Source organism: Marmota monax, unplaced genomic scaffold (genome assembly GCF_021218885.2).
Source record: "Marmota monax isolate L192 unplaced genomic scaffold, Marmota_monax_Labrador192_F-V1.1 WCK01_AAM20220418_F8-fsc00171, whole genome shotgun sequence".
NCBI classification, from domain to species: domain Eukaryota; kingdom Metazoa; phylum Chordata; class Mammalia; order Rodentia; family Sciuridae; genus Marmota; species Marmota monax.
Window position 1 is genome coordinate 2,949,145 of NW_026694658.1, and position 20,024 is coordinate 2,969,168.

General features: G+C 36.7%; 1 protein-coding gene across 7 annotated transcripts in view; it reads right to left on the minus strand.

Moving 5' to 3' along the window:
* Rps6kb1 (ribosomal protein S6 kinase B1) overlaps positions 1–20,024 on the minus strand; it is a 47,696-nt gene that overhangs the window by 3,963 nt on the left and 23,709 nt on the right. For 3 of the 7 annotated variants that reach the window (XM_046423147.2, XM_046423148.2, XM_046423149.2), the window contains exons 5-14: positions 19,108–19,255; positions 14,514–14,571; positions 12,968–13,068; positions 9,936–10,026; positions 9,665–9,755; positions 8,623–8,730; positions 7,960–8,022; positions 7,700–7,777; positions 3,398–3,505; positions 808–920 (exon numbers count right to left, since the gene is read on the minus strand). In XM_046423147.2, the coding sequence (XP_046279103.1) occupies positions 808–920; positions 3,398–3,505; positions 7,700–7,777; positions 7,960–8,022; positions 8,623–8,730; positions 9,665–9,755; positions 9,936–10,026; positions 12,968–13,068; positions 14,514–14,571; positions 19,108–19,255 (959 nt within the window). Of the gene's footprint in view, positions 1–807; positions 921–3,397; positions 3,506–7,699; positions 7,778–7,959; positions 8,023–8,622; positions 8,731–9,660; positions 9,756–9,935; positions 10,027–12,967; positions 13,069–13,622; positions 14,142–14,242; positions 14,319–14,513; positions 14,572–19,107; positions 19,256–20,024 lie in introns of those variants that run through there. The other 4 variants (XR_006846891.2, XR_006846892.2, XM_046423151.2 and 1 more) reach the window with 4 other exon arrangements.

Genomic DNA, 20,024 nt, shown 5'->3' on the forward strand with positions numbered 1-20,024 from the left:
AGGGCTTGTTCACTTGCTGTTCTTTTGCCTGCAACATTTTGTACCTCCTATTTTTGCATAGCTGGCTCTTGCTCTTTATTCCTAGATGTTACTTCACCAGGAGGCCATTCTCTTATTCCTATAAGTAGAAGTCTCCTTGTTGTCTCCTCTGTTTGCTACTGCCTTTTTTTTTTTTTTTTTTTGAGGGGTAGGTAACAAGGATTGAACCCAGGGGCATTTTACCACTGAGCTACATTCTCAGCCACCATCCCCCACCCTTTTAAACTTTGAGACAGTCTCCCCAGGTTGCTGAGGCTGGCTTCAAACTTGTGATCCTCTGCCTTGAAAGTTGCTGGGATTACAGGAATGCACCATTGTACCCAGCTTTTTTTTTTTTTAAATAGCACTTGGCACTAGTGATAGTTACATATTTTTGTATGTATTTCCATCTTTGTTACTGTGACTCTCACTAAATTGTAAGCTCCATCAGGGCAGGGACAATTCCCATGTTATATGTACTATAAAAACATATAACATGCAGCCCAGCTCCTGGTGCACAATAAATGTTGAGTGAATGGAGTAAGAGGGTATTTGCCAGCATAGCAGTTTACTTTCAGGAGGGAAACGTAAACTAGTGTGTGACTGATCTATCGTTAGACTAGTCCTTTGCAATTTGAGATGACATAGATGCTGTGATTACATTAACCAAAGAAAATATGACAAACTTTCATTTATTTTACTTGACATAAGTTTCTTAAGCAATGCTCTTCTAGGTTTAAGGAAAAAAACAAACGAACAAAAAAACCTGAGAATAACAGTCTGAAATACCTGACAGGTGTTCTTGGGCTGCCAATAAATCTTCGTGGTGATCGAATTTTTGGTTCAAAAGAAAACTTTTCTTTCACACTTTCAAGTACAGATGGAGCCACATATGTAAAACCCTGAAAGACAGTTAACAGTGAACTACAGAATAGCATTTTGACACATACATCAAGAAAATGGGTGTCCAGGGCCAGGGTTGTAGCTCAGTGGGAGAGTGCTTGCCTACCATGTGTGAGGCACTGGGTTCTATCCTCAGCACCACATAAAAATAATAAATAAAGGTATCGTGTCCATCTACAACTAAAAAAATATTGAAAAAAAAGAAAAGAAAAGAAAATGGGTGTCTAGTCGCTGACACACCAGCACAATGATGCACAACTAAAATCACCAATGCTGGGCTAGTTGTGCACTCTCAAGAGTGCCTGCCTCACATGGGCAAGGCCTTGGATTCAATCCCTAGCACTGCAAAAAATATAAGTGTATTATTAAAGAATATTTAGTTTTTAGTTGTAGGTGGACACAATACCTTTATTTTTTTATTTTTATGTGGTGCTGAGGATCGAATCCAGTGTTTCATGCATGCTAACAGAGCGGTCTACCACTGAGTAACAACTCCAGCCCAGGTGTATTTTTTAAAGTAAGGAAAATCCAGCAAACAAAACTCTACTTGGGGCTGGGATTGTGGCTCAGCGGTAGAGTGCTCGCCTAGCATGGGCAGGGGCGGGGCCTGGGTTAGATTCTCAGCACCACATAAAAATAAAGGCATTGGGTTAAAAAACCCCAAAAAACTCTACCCTATTGTTAGGAGTAGGAAAATAGGAAAAATATAGGTTCCACATTAAGATATTACAAACTGAAAGAAATGCAAAGGAAATGCATGTTTCCAGACATATGCATATAAGCAACCAAGATTATCACTCCCAAAATAATTTCTCTTCATTAGACCACAGTAAAACTAAAACCTTCAGACATGGAATGAGTGATTGTTCTGGTTTTGCACCAATGATTAGAAAGATTTTTTTTCCTTGTGGTACTAGGGATTAAACCCACAGGGCCTCATGCATGCTAGGCAAGCACTCCAACATTCCTACATGCCCCAGATTTTTTTTTTTTTTTGGTGAACAAGTATCGACATTACAAAACCCCTCAACTGTAAAGGGCAAAAATGCAATTTTATTAGTTTTAATTCTGTCTTGGACCTTGCTATTGGGCTACCAGCTGCCACTGTCCTTGCTGTGAACGTTCAATCTCTTACAATCAGTCTCAGGCCTATCTTTTCTCCTATTTATAATGAGTGAGAATATACATTACAGTAGGCTTAACAGGCTCTAGGTGAAGTCCTAAAGAGTAAGGTATGATTCTGCAATGAATATGCTTTGCGACTTCAGAGGTCATTTCTCTATATGTTCTAGTACAAAGTTGTAACTACCAAGAAGCCCCACTGCATCTTAATTATCTTTGAATTTCTTTTAATTCTATGATGGACTCTTACAATCGAATTTAAATTTTGATGACCTGCAGTTGCTAGAAACAAAATCTTCAGGTAGGTGGGATATCAATTTTTTATCCCCCTGGCAGTGCTGGAGATTGAACACAGAGCCTCACATGTTACCCACAGACTCTACCACTGAGTATACCTGCAGGCCCTATTTTTAAATTAATTTTTAAAGAGATCTTGGGAAGGATGGATAAGGGAAGATCAATGTATTAAGGGCGTAGAGTGGGAGAGTGAGGGAGGTGGGAGGGATCAGGACTGAAGGAGTGGGTCAGATTCCATGCATATATGATTTTTGTCAGGATAAGCTCAGCTACTATTTATACTATAATGCTCTAATTAAAAGAGAGAGAGATGTGTATGTGTGTATCCTGGAAGTCAGGCATGGTAGCACAAAACTATTCCCAGAAACTCAGACGGCTAAGGCAGGAGAATTTGAGGCCAGCCTAAGCAACTCAGTGAGACCCTGTCTTGAAATAAAAAAGGGTGGGGATGTAGTTCAGTGATAAAGCATCCCTGGGTTTAATCCCCAGTACTGGAAAAATGAATAATAACATAAACAGATCTTGTGGTTGGGGGCATAGCACATTTAAGTACTTCTACATAAAAGAATAATTATTACCACAAATGATCACTCTCTTCTGATGTCAAATATTCACAGTTGACATTATGGATCCCCTACAGACTTAGTTAAGACTACCAGCAATCTGCTGCTGTTCTGGAAAAAATTAAAAGCTTTTCTCCCATTTGCAATGGCTGTGTGGTTTTGGGTTGCAGTGCCAAGCCAAACATCATTTTAAGTCAGTTGCTCAACCAAAAAAGAAATCATACATTGAAAAGAACCACAATTCACACTTTAATTGCTAAAATGGAGTGTTAGCTTATCAAAATAAATTTTGTAGGTACCAATGTTATTGTGGCTCAGCATTTGCCTAGTATGTATGAGGCACTGGGTTTGACTCTCAGCACTGCATATAAATAAATAAGTAAGCAAATAAATAAATAATAAAGGTCCATCAACAACTTGAAAAAAAAAAAACAAAAAAAACCCATCCTTGTATTTAAATTTCCCATGGCCACATGGAAATTTTTTTTACTTACCAGAAAGACCTGGTTGGCACTTTCACTGAGAGTTGAGTCATCTGGGCTGTCAACAGGTGTCTGACGTGTAAACTTTGAATCAAACTGACTCACATCCTCTTCGGATTGCTTTATGAAAACAAAAGAATTAGAAAATGATGAACAGTATATTACATATGTCAACCAACTGTGTTTGTTGCAAGCTGTACAAAAAGCTCTTTTCGCGGGGGTTGACTGTAATAAAATATCAGAATAGTTTTTGGCACAGACTAAAGAAAAAATGCAGCTGGAAAGTATCAACAGTCAAATTACATCTTCACATTCTACATATGCATTGAAATAGATTCTAATATATAGTTATCATTCCTATTAAATATGTAAATATTAATTTTTCCCTTTCCCTCTTAGAAATCTTCAATTCTGTCTAGTCCACTGGCTAAATCCCTGTTGAGACTCAGAAAATTTGCTTAGCTGACTATGGCAGGTTTGTAATAAATCTAAAGACTTTTTTTTTTTTTTTGGTGGTGGTGCTGGGGATCGAACCCAAGGCCCTGTAAATGCTAGGGAGGCACTCTACCAACTGAGCTATATCCCCAGCCCCTAAAAGACTATTAGAGAAGAGTAAAGCCACACCTGTAAGATGCTCCAGTTAGGGGCTAAGGATGGAGTTTAATAGTAGAGTGCTTGCTTAGCATACTAGAGGCCCTAGATTCAATCTCTAGCACTACAAAACATAAATAAATAAATAAATAAATAAATAAATAAATAGATAGATAGATAAATAATAAAGTTTCCTTTCACAGCTTATTTCACTCCTTTTTAGTTTTCAAGAAGCAAAAATAAGAGTCTACACAGCATGAGAATATTTTCTCATGAAAGAATAGTATCACCTATGTGCTAACCATCAGATATATTTCTTTCATTCATTCTCTCTTTCCTAATATAGTTAGACTTTTATAATAGACTGAACATTCAATCTCTTATACTCAGACTCAGGCCTATCTTTTCTCCTATTTATCATTGGCAATAAGTGAGAATATACATTACAGTAGGCTTAACAGACTCTAGGTGAAGTCCTAAAGAGTAAGGTATGATCTACAATGAATATGCTTTGTGACTTCAGAAGTCATTTCTCCATATGTTCTAGTACACCAAAGTTGTAACTACCAAGAAGCCCCACTGCATCTTAATTATCTTTGAATTTCTTTTAATTCTATGATGGTCTCTTACAAAGAAAATAAATATCAATTCAGAAAATTTGATTTAATACTAAAAGATTACAACAATAACCTTATTCACAAAATATATTTCTAAAGAAAGACATCAAGACATAGTAACAATGATCAATCCAGTAATATTGAGAACTCTTAGAGCCCAATGTCTCCACTTTCCACTAGGAGGAAGAATGAGCACTCCTTGGAGAAATAGCTAATTCCAGGTGTACAGAAGAAAATGTACAAGATATACACAGAATATCAATTTCCTTGTTTTGCTCTCTAGAGCAATAGCAGAGAATGCAGTCATGTCAAATAAAAATTGGAAAAAGCATCAGTAAACTACAATGTATTGAAATGCAAATATGTTAAAATGCATGGATTCATGACACTAATTTTTTTTTTTTTTAAATTCAAGTCAAGTTCAGGAAGATGCTAGGGAACTAATTCATTATTTTGAAAACTGGGAAAGAATCAATCATGTCTCTCCTGTATGAACTGCACCTTGGGTAACCAAACAAGTGATGAGAGTCTCTTTTTATTGAAAAATTCCAATATATAAATACATGACCAATGTAACTCCACATCACATACAACCACAAGAATGTGATACCAATTGGAATGGGTTGTAACTCCATGTATGTATAATATGTCAAAATACACATTACTGTCATGTATACTTAAAAACAACAAATTAAAAAAAAAAAAAAAAGAAAAATTCCAGCCAGGTTATGTGGTGCACATCTGTAATCCCAGTAGATTGGGAGGCTGAAGCCGGAGGATCACAAGTTCAAAGCCATCCTCGGCAATGGTGAGTCACTAAGCAACTCGGTAATATACTGTTTCTAAATAAAATACAAAATAGGGCTGGAGATGGGGCCCAGTGGTTGAGTGTTCCTGAGTTCAATCCCCAGAATCCTCTCACCCCCAAAAAGAAAAATTCCAGGGAATAAAAAATAAACATAAAAGAACAGACCATTTTGCAAACCATTAATGTAATCATGGAACTATGCTAGATTTTTCTCAATCTCAACACTATTGACATTTTGGGCTTGAAAAATCTTTGTTATAGGGGGCTGTCCTATTCTAGCCCCCATGTACTAGTTATTATCCTCTCCTTCAAACTGTGACAAACAAAATGTTTCTAGACATTGCCAAATTGCCACTGGCATGGGAATGGTGGTGCACGCCTGTATTCCCAATGACTCTGGAGGCTGATTTAGGAGAATTTCAAATTCAAGGCCAAACTTGGTAACTTAGCAAACCCTGTCTCAAAATAAATAAAAAGGGTACGGAGTGTAGCTCAGGGGTAGAGTACACTGGGTTCTATCCCAAGTACCCACCACCAAAAATTACCCTTGGTTAAGAAATAATGACATAGGTATTGATCAAAGATCACTGGAAAAAATACAACTACACATTAGGCCTCCTTATCAAAGCATATAATACCAAGAGTTTAATCTAAATCAGATCAAGCACCTAAATCTAACAATCAGTTTTTGAAAATACAGGAAACTGGGCTGGGGCTGGGGCTCAGTGGTAGAGTGCTTGCCTAGCATTCGTGAGACATTGGGTTCAATCCTCAGCACCACATAAATAAATAAAATAAAGGTATTGTGTCCATCTATAACTAAATATATATATATATATATATATATATATATATATATATAGGAAACATGAACATGGTCAATGATGCCATGAGGATGAAGAGTTTCTTCAATAAATCCCTAAGGGAAGATTGGAAAGGGGCTATCTATAAAAGAAACATAGCAAACTATATATAGACTGTGATTGAAACCTTATTAAAGAAGCCGATAGGATTAAAAAAATAAAAGGAAACAACTGGGGAAATTATCAACTTTTTAGGTGTGATGATAGCATAGTGGTCATGTTCATGTTTATGCTTAAACAAACTGAACACTTTGATTCTGGGCAGGAAGCATGTTAGTTGATTTTTCTCCTTACAATTGTACATGCCAACATTTTAAAGCAGGTCAACTTGTACTTTATAACCAAATCATCATTATCATCATCATCATCATCATCATTATCTTCCTCCTCTTCCTTCACCTACATCCCAAGAAACAGAAAAAGAAACTATCATTTTTTTCAGGTTCTGAGGTAGGAGGAAAGAACAAATACTCATTTATATATCAGCATATTATTATCAATTGAACTGTGTACTATCCCTAAATTCATATGCTGAAGTTCTAACCCCCAGTTCTTCAGAATGTGACCTTATCTGATAAGGGTTGTTGTAGAATGTGATCAGTAAAGATGAGGAAGGGACCCTAATCCAATATGATTGCTGTCCTTATTAAAAAAGAGAAATCTAGGCACAGATATGCACACAGGTAGAACATCATTTGATTTCATAGACAAATAAATCCAGGTGATGTGCCTAAAATCCAAACAATGAAAAAGATTGCCAGCATAGGGAGACAAGGAACAGTCTTGCTCATAATGAGCCAATCCTGCCAACTTGATCTCAGACTTGTGGCTTCCAGATCAACAGAAAAATAAATTTCTGTCAACCACCCACTTTGTGGCACTTTTTTTATGGTAAGGTTAGAAAAATAATTCATACATATTCTATATTTTGAAGAAAATGTTCCCAGAGAATCATATTTAAAATGGGGTTGAATTAAGCAAAACCAAATAAAGCAAAAAAGGAAAAATAAAAAAGTCCCAACCTTTTTTTTTTTGGTACTGGGGATTGAACATAGGGGTGCTTTACCTCTGAGCAACATCCCCAGCCCTTTTGATTTTTGAGACAGGGCCTTGCTAAGTTACTGAGGCTGGTCTCAAACTCGAAATCCTCCTGCCTCAGCCTCCCAAGCCACTGAGATTACAGGTGTGTGCTACCATGCCCAGCAAGTCCCATCATCTTGAAATATTAAAATCAACTTTAAAATAACTAATAAAGTCATTGAATGCCAACCGGCATTAGTTCTTGAAAAGATAATACAAAAATTCTAAAAAGAGAGGACAGATCAATGTGCCTTTGAAATTTAATAAATGTAATGTTTCTGACTGTTCTGAAATTTTTTTCTTACCCTAAAAAAGTACCAGATCCCTCAAAGTAAATGCTTTCATATATACATACCAACAGAGGTTTAAAGGGAGGCTCCACCTTCCGAGCCAGAAGTTCTTCCCAATTAATATGTCGGAAGAATGGATGAGCCTAGGAAAAAAGAACAGAAAAAGTCAAGGGGATTAGACTTTACAGAAATGACAAATAAACCACCTTTTTGAAGTTATAAATCACAAAACAAGCTAAACTGATAAGCAACTACATTCAACCTCACACATAAATAAAATTAGGCATCATCTTCTCCCCAAACATCAAACATGCCAATTCCCTACTTGAACTTCTCCAGCGTCCCCAGGACCAGCTCCAAGTCGAGAAGCAGCATTTCTTTTCAGCAGCTTTAGGGAGGAAAAAAGTACTAATGAAGAAACTTACTTAAATTGAATGCTTTTTTCTTTTTAGAATTTGTTTTCTATTTTGCCTTGAGCAAATGTAATTTATTCATAACTAACAAATATTGTTTGAGAACAAAAATAAAATCTTTAAATTTGTTCTTTATTTTCAAAAATTTCAGGCTTTTTGGTTCAATATTTATGTATGATTTTTTATTCAAAATATGTGACAAATCCTAACTAGTTAACTACAATTCTATTTATTGAGGTTTATAGTTTGCCTTTTTAAGAACTCTACCCATGATAGGAAGGGCAGCAGAATAAAATAGACATTATTATTGCTATATGTATATAGGTGACTGTATGACCAATGTGATTCTGCAACCTGTACAATCAGAAAAATGAGAAATTATACCCCATTTGATTCAAATGTATGAACTGTCAAGATCATTGTACTGTCATGTGTAACTAATTAAAAAAAAAAAAAAAAAGAACTCTACCCATGGATTAGGGATATAGTTCAGTGGTACAGTACTTGCCCAGCATGTGTGAGGCTCTAGGTTTTATTCCCAGCATTACAAAATAATAAAATAAAAAGAACCCTACCTTTTTAAGCAAATCTCTGGCTTCTTGTGTGAGGTAGGGAGGCAAATTGAGTTTACATTTGAGGATTTTGTCAATTGTTTTCTTTCTATTCTCCCCAGTGAATGGAGGCTAAAGGTAGAAAAGAGTGAGAAAAATTAGCATACAAAAAATATTAAATGATATTATCCATTTCTTGAATTAATCAATCATTTGTAGCGATCAAAAATATGTTGTGAAATGAGCTAACTACTAAAGACCTGTAGTTTTAAAGCAATGGTATAGAAGAAATATCAATGCCCAGTAAGGAAGACTGGGTTTCTTCTGTTAACTTGCCATGTGATTAGCAATGAGGCATGGAATTTTATGCTTTCATTCCTCCTTTTCTAAAATAACTCATTAGATAATCTCACATCTATTTCACGGGATTGCCATGACATAGACCATTTAAATAAAAATGTTTTTAAAAAAGTGTGGAATCCAATAGGGCATGGTAGAGCATGCTGTAATCCCAGCAACTCAGGAGGCTGAGGCAGGAGGATCACAGGTTCAAAGCCAGCCTCAGCAACTTATCGAGGCTATAAGCAACCTAGTGAGATCCTGTCTTGAAGTAAAAAATTTTAAAAAGGGGCTGAGGATATGACTCAGTGGTTAAGCACCCTTGGGTTCAATCCCTGGTACCAAAAAAAAAAAGGCATGAAATCCTGATGGGTTCAGTGGTGCATACTTGTAATCCCAGCAACTTGGAAGCCTGCCAAGCAACTTAATATGAACCTCAGAAACTTGGTGAGAACCTGTCTCAAAATAAAATAAAAAACAATAAAAGGACTGAGAGTGTAGCTCAGTGGTAAAACACCCCTGAGTTCAATTCCCAGTACCAAAAAAAAGAATCCTATATAATCATAAAACATTACAAGTGTTAAACTGCTGATAAACAAATCTTTGGGTTTGAAAATAACTTTACTTGTGACATTTTCTGTAAGTAAAGGGAAGGTCTCTTGCTGTAGTGGTTTAATAACTATTTGACACAGATCTTAATACATGCAACTTTTAACTGTGCACCTACTGCTCCAGTCAGCATGTCATACATTAATGCTCCCAAACTCCACCAATCCACAGCACGATTGTGGCCACTTCTCATCAAGATTTCAGGGGCCCTATAATGAGAAAAACAAAAGCCTAAAAATTCACCCATTTGCATATTATCTGAATTACAATTTTAAAAACAATATAAAAGTCAATGATACTATAGAAAACTAACACACTATTACTTAAATCATGTAAAAGTTAGATATTACCCCCAAACCAGTTATATTTTCTTTTAACATGCAGCTCACATGTATTCTATTGTTCCACAAAATGTGTGTGTGACTGTTCCATCATGAATAGATTCTTTGCATAGTCCAAAGTCTGTTAATTTCACATGACCTACAATAAAAGATTAAAACATGATTATTCTGAGAGCTTTAAGTATATGCAGTGTTTGAACATATCATACAAGACAAGAAAATCTATCCATTTAACTTTTCCTTGCCTTCACCTTGACAATATCAAGAACTAATTAGGTGCTACTCATAAGATGGAGTGCTAATTCTTTAAGGTTAGGACAGAGTCATTTTTTTTGCCAATGATATAATCTAGTAAAGATAAAACAGAAGAAGTGGAACAGCTTGTCTAAGGTTCTGCCTTTACCTATATGTAGAGTCCTTTTCCATTATAAAAAAAGGAAAGTATTAGGAAAGCCTCTTTCTGAAGTCTAGTTTAAGTACACAGAACCTAACAAACATATTCTGTACCTTTTAAATGAAAGTTGTGGATGGAGCTGTCAAGTTCATTGTGATAAAGTGATAAAGCTATATCACAATGAACTTGAGAATTCTTAAAATGATCTCAAAAAGTCATTACAACATAATTTCTCTGCCAAATGCTTCCAGTTAAAGAAATGAAATGACTTACTGTCAAATTACTAGTAGTTAGGGGGAAGAATTAAAATTGGCATGGGAGGGCTGGAGTTGTGCCTCAGAGGTAGAGGGCCCTCCTACCATGCGTGAGGCACTGGGTTCAATCCTCAGCACCACATAAAAATAAAATAAAGATATTGCATCCACCTATAACTAAAAACAATAAATAAATAAATAAATAAACAAATAAATAAATTTGGCATGGATAATCGTCTCAGCTCCAGAAAGTGGAGTTCCACCTTTCACAAAGATCATTTTAGTTCAAGTTTAGCTTTACTGAATTATCATTTGATCAACACCAGGGGCCCTGATATTTTAGGTTCATTTCAGAGAAAAGAAAAGGTAGTAGCCTATTAATTCCAAAGTAGATATATACTATATAATGACATAGAAGAGAATTATGGACTTTATTTTCATAGAACCACCTGATGTACTCAAACTCATGGATCAAAGAATTTTACCATTTCATCACTTCCCTATTTTATCTTTTGCCTTAGAATTATAGAATCAGAATCCAATTTTGGGGATAGGGGCTGATGGGAAGTGGGAGAAAGGTAAAGATACTGATTCTCATGATGTGCTTAGTTAACTATCATTTCTCTTAAAAAAAAAAAAAAAAAAAGCAGCACTATTTGGAACATTTATATTGACCCCAGTTGTCCATGCACCATTTTGTGCCCCAAAATCTGAAACAGTTAACTATCTCATGGATAATTTTGTAGACATTTTAGATCAGAAGCTTCTGCCAGCTTCCTTAGGTACTCTGGTCTGCTGCTTCCTCCTTTGGAGTGTGAGTGAACTGCTAAGTCTACCCAACCCAGATGACTACAGAATAAACTGAGCTATCTATAGTATCATGCAGTTGTAGTCAAAGATCACTTTGTTTTTTTTTTTTTTTTTTTTTTTTTTTTTTAATAATTTTTATTTATTTTTATTGTTTAATTTTCGGCAGACACAACATCTTTGTGTGTATGTGGTGCTGAGGATCGAACCCGGGCCGCACGCATACCAGGCGAGCACGCTACCGCTTGAGCCACATCCCCAGCCCCAGTCAAAGATCACTTTGATATGCCTACAGCTGTAAAGAACATTAGTCTCTTGATGTTTATATTTGTTGTAACAAAACAACAAGAATTAACTGATGCTTACTAAACATTTTATTTCCAAGGCTCTATCACATACTTTGGTTCAATTTCAATTCTTTCCTTTTTCCAGCATCAGAAAAAATTATCATAAAAATGTTACTTCCAGCTGAGCATGGTGGTACACACCTATAATCTCAGCAACTCAGGAGCCTGAGGCAGGAGGACTACAAGTTCGATGCCAGCCTCAACAATTTACTAAGACCTGGCTCAAAATAAAAATAAACAGTGGGCTGGGGTTGTGGCTTAGTTGTGGAGCACTTCCCTAGCATGTGTGATGAACTGCGTTCAATTCTCATTGTATAAACAAATAAATAAATTAAAAAACAATTAGATAAATTAAACAATTCTCATGTATAAACAAATAAATAAAATAAAGGTCCTTCAACAACTAAAAAAATATATTTTTAAAATTTTTTTAAAAAATAATTAACAATGGTTGGGAGTCCTGTGTGGTGGCACACATCAGTAATCCCAACAACTCAAGAGTATCTCAAGTTCCAGGGCAGCCTCAGCTACTTAGCAAGACTCTCAGAAACTTAGTGAAACCCTGTCTCAAATCAAAAAAATAAAAAAAGGTAAAGTGCCCTTGGGTTAAATCCTCAGTACTAAAATAAATAAATAAAGGCTGGGAGTGTAGCTCAGTGGTGGAGTGCCCTTAGATTCAATCCCTAGTACCACTACACCAAAAACAAAAGTATTGCTTCTGATATTATTTTCACAACACAACATACAGATTTAAAAAGAAAAGCTATAAAAAGTAGCTCCTTGGCTGGGGATGTGGCTTAGTGGTTAAGTACCCCTGTGTTCAATCCCTATACCCCCCACCCCCCACCTCCCCCCAAAAAAGAAAGAAAAGAGTAGCTCTTGTCAAGCATGGTGGCAATAATCCCATGTCAGGCAATAATCCCAGGGACTCTGAAGGTTGAGTCAGGAGGATTGCAAGTTTGAGGCCAGCCTCAACAATTTACCAAAAAACTGCGCCCCAAACATAAAAAAGGGCTGAGAATGTAGCTTCGTTGTAGGATACCCTGAGTTTAATCCCCATGTGCCACCAAAAAAGAGGGGCTATTAGCTTCAACTTCTTTTACTCATATCTACCCTAACTACCTAAATACTTAAACATCAACTATGATTATGCCACAAATTCCAAGGAAGGAAATGCATAATAAAAGATGATATTGGGACTTTGAAAATGGGCATGACCCATGTGGGAGAATTTTAAGATGATTATTTACTGCAGAACTATTTATAATATATCTCCACCTTGGTGATTAAGCATGATGTTCTCCGGCTTCAGGTCTCTGTAGATGATTCCCTTTTGATGTAAATGCCCCAAAGCCATGGAGATTTCTGCCAAGTAAAAGCTGGAAACAAAAGTGATTTAATAAAATTAAAAGAGTAATCTACCCAATGCAGTTTATGTATGGAGCAAAATTCCTTGAAAGAAACAGACATGCACCAAAGACCAAATTAGAGGGGTGAGGGGATGTATGTGGAAAAGAGATGGCATAGGATGCTGCCAAAGGCATGGGACATTTATGTTTCACTCATTTTAGTGAAATTATAAAACTTTTCATTTTGCCATTAGAATATACTGCTAAAAATGCAAAGATATTCAGGATATGCTAAACTGTCACTGATCATGTTCTGTTCTGTGTAGGAATTAGGTCAACAGTCATTCAGATCAAAGCAAATTCCTCCCACCCACCCTCAACTTTAAAATCCCACAGGAAACAGGAACTTTTTTCTCAGAGATCAAGTCTTGATTTTAAAAGTTACCTTATAATCTGACCCTTAAAACCCATTCATCCCTTATTTAATACAACTGTATATTTATAGACAGATGCCCACAGTACCTGCCCTCCCTCTTGCCAGCCAGCCCACAACTATAAACTGTGTTACACTCAAATTTATCTACCTCAAAAGAATAAAGGGCTGAATCAACCCTGTCTGGATTCGAAAAGCACAAGGCACTGCAATACTGGCTGCATAACAAGGTTGCAATCCTGCAGATTACTCCAGGATGGAGAGGGTGTGTCCTAGAGGACTGAGGCAGTTTCACAGCCAGCACGACCACAAATACAGCCTCCAACATGGCTCAGAGAGCCTCCTCCAAAAAAGGGCACTTCATCCCTAAGGCTCTTAAATGCAGCTTCTGTGTTAGAAAAGGCCTGAAATTAAACAATGGAATGCAGTTTGGTAATTAAGGTAGAAAAAACATTTAAGTGTTGTTTTCTATTCAATTAATGTGTAGGATAAACTGAGTTATTGTTACCCAATACTGTCGCTTCACAAAAGGATGTGTATATTTTTAATTTGAAGCAGATGCCATCTTACAAATAGGAGGGTAGATCCCATTCTGGCTACATAACCAATCCACAGATGATATGTGCAGGCTTATCACCTCCCTAAGATTGCACCTTGGGAACTGGAAAGTCTAAAAAAAAGAGGAGATGATTTCTGATACTTTCCACTGTTCCACACATAAAGTTTCACTGGAAAAACCACACTCACCCACAGCCAAGGCAAGCAGCTTACCAATTCAAGGAAAGAAAGTCGCAATGAGAATGATTCTGTTAGGAACAACTGGTGTGAAGAGCCGTCCACCCAAGGCCTGGGGGCAAAGGAATGATGTGACCTCCAATAGCTGCCAGGTCCCAGAGCTAGTTCTCCCCCTTGAGGTTCTGAGTTACTGACTGGCTCCAGATCAATTTATTGAATCATGTGGCTGCCCACAGTAGGAATGGGGCTTTGCTTTTAATGATGTGAATCATCATCTAAATCCATGCAACCACAAAATTTCACTTACCAAGCTGTGTCTTCCATAAATATTCCCTCTCTTTCTAACTGCATAAATAGTTCTCCTCCTGTGAAGGAAAGGTAAAGACATTAGAAACAAAACCATCTTTAATTCCAATCCACTACTAATGAGAAAGTTTTTGCTTTCCTTTTAACCATGATTAAAAATAAAATCTTTAAAAATAAAACACAGAACCTAAAAATTATAGTTTTTAAAATAAAGTCTGCAGGATTCTATTTCTGGCAGTATTCATATTCCTCTATGAAACATATAAGGTTTTTTTAAATTTTTTAAAAATTTTTTTAGTTGTTGGTAGACACTATATTTTTTATTTATTTATTTATTTTTAATATGGTGCTGAGGATTGAACTCAGTGCCCCACCTGTGCTGGTGAGTGCTCTATCACTAAGCCACAACCCCAGCCCTGAAACATGAAACATGTAAGTTTAAAAGTAGAATACACTTAGAATTCTACGTTTTACATATACAAACTTCCAAATATATGTCAATATCAGACTTGAGAAAATAAAAAGAATCTTGATTAAATCCTCTTCAACATTTTATTCATAAGTAGAAAGACATTAGTATACTATTAAGCTACCCTCATTAATTTTAGTGAATAGTAGTAATATTCCATATTTTCAGAACACTTAAATAAACTGAAACAACACTGCAGTGGCCTTGTAAAATATGGCATAATTTGAGTATGAAAATAAATAATAAAGGACTTATTCTACCAAATAATCTTAAAATCCATGAGACCGTAGTGAGGTAAATAAATAATAAAATTTTATTGCAGTAGGATGCCAAATAATAAATGAAAGAGACATGATAGAATAAGGAAAAAAAATCACTTGGTAAACATTACAATTAATTATTACAGGCAAAAATCAATGGATGGGTAGGTGCAGAGGTGCATGCCTGTAATCTCAGCAACCCAGGAGACTAAAGGAAGAGGATCACAAATCTGAGACCAGCCTAGCAATGTAGTAAGACCCTGTCTCGAAAAAGATCTGTGGATGTAACTTAATGGTAAACACCCCTGGGTTTAATTCTCATTACCACCCCCACCCCAATCAACAGATGAGAAAAGTGAACATGAAAACTCGATGAGAGATGTAAATTTAAATAATTTCAAAGTATGTCCTTAAAAGATACTTATCCAGAGACTCAGGAGGATGAGGCAAGAGGAGAGAAAGTTCCAGGCCAACCTCTGGAATTTAGTGAGATCCTGCCTCAAAATAAAATAAAATAAAGGACTAGGGATGTGGTAAAGTGCCCCTGGGTTCAATATCCAGTACCAAAACAAAAACAAAACAGCAGAAACCATCTTACACGTATGACCAAAGTGAACAAAATTATTAGTAATGGGGCAAAGATATAAACATCAGGGCTGGAGTTTTGGCTCAGTAGCAGAGCACTCGCCCAGCAGGTGCGCAGCCCTGGGTTCAATCCTCAGTATCACATAAAAATAAATCAAAAAAATAAGGTATCATGTCCAACTACAACTAAAAAATAAATATTAAAAAAAAATATATAAATATCTGATGCACTGAGAAAGACATGATATCACTCTAATGGTCCTGCCAAAAATGCATAACATGGAGCCAGGCATGGTAGTGCACACATGTAATCCCATCAATCCCTCAAGTTTGAGGCTGAAGATTGATAGTTCAAAATCAGCCTCAGTAACTTAGTAAGGCTCTAAACAACTCAGTGAAACCCTGTCTCAAAATAAAAAAAGAGGGAGCCAGGTGCAGTGGTGCATACCTGTAATCCCAGCAGCTCGGGAGACTGAGGCAGGGAAGATTTTTGAGTTCAAAGCCAGATTCAGCAATTTAGTAAGTGAGACCAACTCAGTGAGACCCTGTCACAAATAAAATATTAAAAAGGGCTGGGGATATGGCTCAGTGGTTAAGTGCCTCTGGGTTCAATCCCTAGTATCAAAAAATTAATTAATTAATTAATTAATCCTACAGAAACATCAAATAAACCCAAATTGAGGGCTGGATAGCTCAGTGGGAGAGTGCTTGCCTAGCATGTGTGAGGCACTGGGTTTGATCCTCTTAGTACCACATAAAATAAAGTTATTTTGTCCATCAACAATTACAAAAAACAATAACAACAAACTAAATTAACCCATTCTACAAAGTAACTGGCCTATATGCTTAAAAACTGTAAACATCGGGCTGGGACTGTAGCTCTCTGGCAGAGCACTTGCCTTGCACATGTGAGGCACTGGGTTCAATCCTCAGCACCACATAAAAATAAATAAAATAAAGTTATGCTGTCCATCTATAACTACAAATTTTTTTTATGTAAATATCATGAGAGACAAAGAAAGACTGAATAACTATTCTAACTTAGACTACTAAAGAGAGAGATTATGTATCCATTTTAATTTCCTATTTTTTGATAATTTTAGTATAGTCATGTAAGACACTGTTCTTGATTTTAGAAAATAAACACTGAAGTTTTAGGGGTAAAGGGAAATCATGTCTATGAAATCCTTAAACAGTTCAAAACTTATGTAACTAGTGCTGGGGATGTGGTTCAGTGGTAGAGTGCTTGCCTGGTATGCATAAGGCCCTGAGTTTGCCTTGCCTGGGGGCACACACATAACCCCAGTGGCAGGGGAGGATGAGGCAAGAGTATCATGAGTTCAAAGCCAGCCAAAAGCCGGGCAAGGTGGCCCATGCCTGTAATCCCAGAGGCTTGGGAGGCTAAGGCAGGAGGATCTTGAATTCAAAGCTAGCCTCAGCAATTTAGCAAGGCCCTAAGCAACACAGTGAGACCTTGTCTTAAATAAAATACAAAATAGGGCTGGAGATGTGGCTCAGTGGTAGAGTGCCTCTGGGTTCAAGGCCAGGTGCCCCTCCCCCTCCAAAAATAGCCAGCCTCAGCAACTTATCAAGGCCCTAGGCCATTTACTGGGACCCTGTCTCTAAACAGAAAAATACAAAAAGGACTGGGGATGTGGTTCAGTAGCTAAGTGCCCCTGGCTTCAATCCCAGGTACTAAAATAATAATAATAATAATAATGATGATGATGCCCTGTGTTTGATCCCTAGCACCACAAAAAGAAAAAAATTATGTAAGTGCATATGAGTGTGTGTGTATACATACATAGACGAAGATAAAACAAAGAGTGGTAAAAATCTGATATCATCTGGAGAATCTAGGTGAGGGGTATATGAGAGTTTTTTGTATTATTTTTTAGTTTTCAGCGGACACAACATCTTTGTTTGTATGTGGTGCTGAGGATCGAACCCGGGCCGCACGCATGCCAGGCGAGCGCGCTACCGCTTGAGCCACATCCCCAACCAAGAGTTTTTTGTATTATTGAGACTCTTTTTTTTTTTTTTTAAGTTGTAGATGGACACGATTTCTTTCTTTATTTTATGTGGTGCTCAAGTTCGAACCCAGGGCCTCACGCATGCAAGGCAAGCGCTCTACCACTACGGTAAAACCCCAGCCCCTATTGAGACTTTTTTAAAAATATGGGTTTGAAATTATGTGAAAATAAAGCTACAGGAAAAAATGGCAATAGTCACAAATATGTTGCTAAATTCTTCAGCTTTCTCTCCAAGTTATAAGCTATTGCAAAATCTCTGTTATTTTCTCCCAAATATTATTTGTTGGAAATAAGATACCTCTGATCTAGAAGTGATATGGGAAACAATGAGTTCCCAGCAGATGGTAGGCCCTGAAAAATGTGGACAATTCACACTGCAAACTGTATATCCTATCACCAACGATGCATCAACCAAACTTTTAAAAATATAATACAATAGTATACACTATCTCCCCCAACCCCCCACCAGTTCTGGGGATTGAACTGAGGTATGCTTTCACTTTGAGGTACATCCCAACCCTTTTTTTATTTATTTGTTTTCATCATGAGACAGTGTCTCACTAAATTGTCCAGGTTGGCCTTGATCTTGAGATCCTCTTGCCTCTGCCTCTGGAGTTACTGGGATTAAAGGCATGTGCCACTGCCACTGGCAAGAATGAAGTATCTTAATACTTTCAGTAAGTTTTTTCAGTTCAGTTTATAAAGGACTAGTTTAATGGTTTGTTTGAATTATAGTATCTCAATTCTAGCATAAGTAGGTATTCTGCATTGAGTAGGTATTTGCATTTTTATAATAATGAGGATTGAACCCAGGGATTCTTTATCACTGAGCTACATCCCCAGCCCTTTTTTAATTTTTATTTTGAGACAGGGTTTTGTTAAATTGCCCACCAGGCTGGCCTAGAACTTGTGACCCTCTTGCCTCAGCTTCCCAAGCTGCTGGGATTACAGGTGTGAGCCACCAGGACCCAACATGTTGTCTGTTATTATTTTTTTAATGATTGACTATGAAAGGCTTAAGACAAAATTTTACATATTGGGGAAAAAAATGTAAACTTCAAAGATTTTTTTCATATTTGTCTACAAATAGAAACATTTGCTTATATCTGAATTCCTTACTTCGATGTACTCATCAATTCTGAAAATTATTTGATAATGATAGGGAAAAGTATATTTTCCAATAGAAAATAATGTTTTAGCCCAGTTTCTAGAGCAAATGCAAACAATTACACCAAACTGTGTACTGACCACTGAGATACTCAAGGATGAGGTAGAGTTTTCCACCGGTCTGAAAGGCATAAATTAAATCCACAATGAAGGGATGCTTTACTTCCTCCAGAATATTCCGTTCTGCTTTTGTATGAGCTGTATCTTTAGCATTTCTTACTATCATTGCCTAAAGGAAAAGAGATGAACTATAAGAACAAAATAGTGAACATTTTTACTCTATAGTAACTGGAAATCTATTTTGTGCTTTTCTAACCAACATGGTATGGTTCCTACTAGAAACTGAGATGGGGTAATAAAACACATTCACTTCTACACATTTGAACTAGTTAGGGTTTTTTGCAGTAAACATGTAAATGAAACCTAGAGACACGTTTTCTAAAAAAAAAAAATCTATAAACAAGATTAAGTCTATTCATATATTCACTAACTGTTACTACTATTTACTATGCTCCAGGCTCTGTGCCAAGAAAGCAGAACTAACAGAAGGAGTGCCCTATCCATAGGAGCCCAAAGTATCAGGGAGGAAAGTGAATTCATTGGACATAAACATACAGCATTATTGGTGAACAGGGCAACAGCATCTGACCTGGCAAGAAGTCTTTTTGGAAGTTACAATACCTAAACTATACTTTGAAAAGTTATTAAGATAAAATGTTGGGGCTGGGGTTGTGGCTCAGAGGTAAAGTGTTCGCCTAACACATGCAAAGCCCTGGATTTGATCCTTAGCACCACATAAAATAAAAATAAAATTATATCCAACTACAATTAAGAAATAAATAATTTTTTAAAATGTGGAAGGTGAAAAAAGCATTCCAGCCAGGTGCGGTGGCGCACACCTATAATCCCAGCAGCTTGGGAGGCTGACACAAGACAATCATGAGTTCAAAACCAGCCTCAGTAACTGTGAGGAGCTAAGCAACTCAGTGAGACTCTGC